Genomic DNA, 1,846 nt, shown 5'->3' on the forward strand with positions numbered 1-1,846 from the left:
AGAGTCGATGAAGGAGTGAAGTCATGTAGAGAATAAATGCCTCTAAGCATGGAAAAATATGGACTCTATCTAATGTTGCTGGTGCCTCACACATACCCCCTCTGCATTTGATATTCCCAAGAATTTGGACTGTTTAATACTGTAAATTCCTGAGACTCTCTGCCTGAGGACTTTTCTCTGGAGACCAAAAGTGCTTAACCCTTCATGTGGAAAAGCCTGGAACTGCTACAGAGCTAATGCCCCAGAGCAGCTCTAGCCCAATAAGGAAATACACAGCTTCCTCGCCTCTCAGATGGGACAAATATGAATCACAGAATTTATACAGTCTCTTAGAAGGCCACAGCAGGATTGTGCCCAGTTGCCCATGGCAGTAAGATGCATTTTAATGCACTCTCTATTGGCATTCTTCTTTTTTCTGGCTGATTTCCACATTTCCAAACCAGTGTCTTCTAGAATTCCCTTCAAAATGAACTACTTGCACTGAGATTTTGTCTCTGGGACTTCATTTAACTAATAAATAAAGCTACTACATGTTCATATATGACAATCTGATGTGAAGATTCTTTACATTCGGTACAACAAATTTGTAGGTTATTCTTAGACCTTACAAATAGCAGAAACAATGTTATTATATCCTTTTATTTGCAAAATAACCAAAGTTTCAAGATTATTAAAATGTCCTTTGGTAGACCATTCTGTTCTCTGTAAGAATATCCATTCTTTGCTTGATGGATTCACATTTTTCATGAGGATAATGGCAATAGCCTCACATTCTGAAGATGAAGTGGTGGCAGATTTAGGATGGCAGATGATGAGCTTGTTCTGGATATGTTAAATCTGAGGTGCCTAAGGGGAGATAAGCCAACCTGTAGTTGGATGTTTAGTTTTTAAGTGTCACAAAGAGATGTGGTCAACAAAATCTGGAGTAAGGTCTCTTTTTGTGCAATCTTTTTATTGCTACCCTTATGTCTTTGTTCCTTAATGTGTAAATGACAGGATTTAAGACAGGGGTGATGGCAAAGTCAACAATGAACAGATTTTTATCAACTGATGGTGGGGGAGAAGGCCAGACATAGAGAACTATGCATGGAGTAAAAAACAAAAAAACCACAGTGATGTGAGCTGACAAAGTGACAAATGCCTTGGATAAGTCTCCTGAAGAACGTTTCCAGACGGTGATCAAAATGAAAGCATAGGAAAAGATTAGCAGGATGAAGGTGCCCAGGCTCATAAACCCACTGTTGGCAGCAACAATGAACTGAAACTTGGCTCCGTCTGTGCATGCAAGTCTTATGATCTTGGGAAAGTCACAATAAAAGCTGTCTACTTTATTAGGGCCACAAAAAGGCAGGTTTATAACAAAAGCAAATTGAGACATAGCATGGATCACCCCGGTTATCCAGCCAGTGATTACAAACGAAACACACATTTTAGGGTTCATGATTTGCAAGTAGTGGAGAGGTTTACAGATTGCTACACACCTATCGAATGCCATGGCTATGAGCAGCACCATCTCCACTCCTCCCACGATATGGATGAAGCATATCTGTGTCATACAACTTTGGAAAGAAATTACATTGTATTCATTTAAAAGGTCTGTGATTATCTTGGGGACTGTGGTAGAGGAAAGGCCCACGTCAATGAGGGACAGGTTAGCCAGGAGGAAGTACATAGGGGACTGTAAGTGAGAATCAAAGATTACTAAAAACATGATGACAAGGTTTCCCAGGATGACCCCTAAATAGAGCAAAGAACATATCAAGATGAGAAAAAGTCTTTTTTCTCTAGCACAAGAAAGGGCCAATAACACAAGCTCAGTGAACTCAGAGTCATTCAGTCCACCCAT

The 1,846-nt window shown here is 40.0% G+C and overlaps 1 protein-coding gene across 1 annotated transcript; it reads right to left on the reverse strand.

Moving 5' to 3' along the window:
* Window positions 1–910: 910 nt before the first annotated feature.
* LOC138398116 (olfactory receptor 4F15-like) lies at window positions 911–1,846 on the reverse strand. The gene has a single exon (XM_069492327.1). The coding sequence runs from the start codon at window positions 1,844–1,846 to the stop codon at window positions 911–913; it is 936 nt and encodes a 311-aa protein (XP_069348428.1).

Source organism: Eulemur rufifrons, chromosome 2, assembly GCF_041146395.1.
Source record: "Eulemur rufifrons isolate Redbay chromosome 2, OSU_ERuf_1, whole genome shotgun sequence".
Taxonomy (NCBI): Eukaryota; Metazoa; Chordata; class Mammalia; order Primates; family Lemuridae; genus Eulemur; species Eulemur rufifrons.

Coding starts and splice junctions, on each gene's coding strand:
- LOC138398116 (XM_069492327.1), bottom strand. CDS start 1,846: ATGGGTGGACTGAATGACTCTGAGTTCACTGAGCTTGTGTTATTGGCC.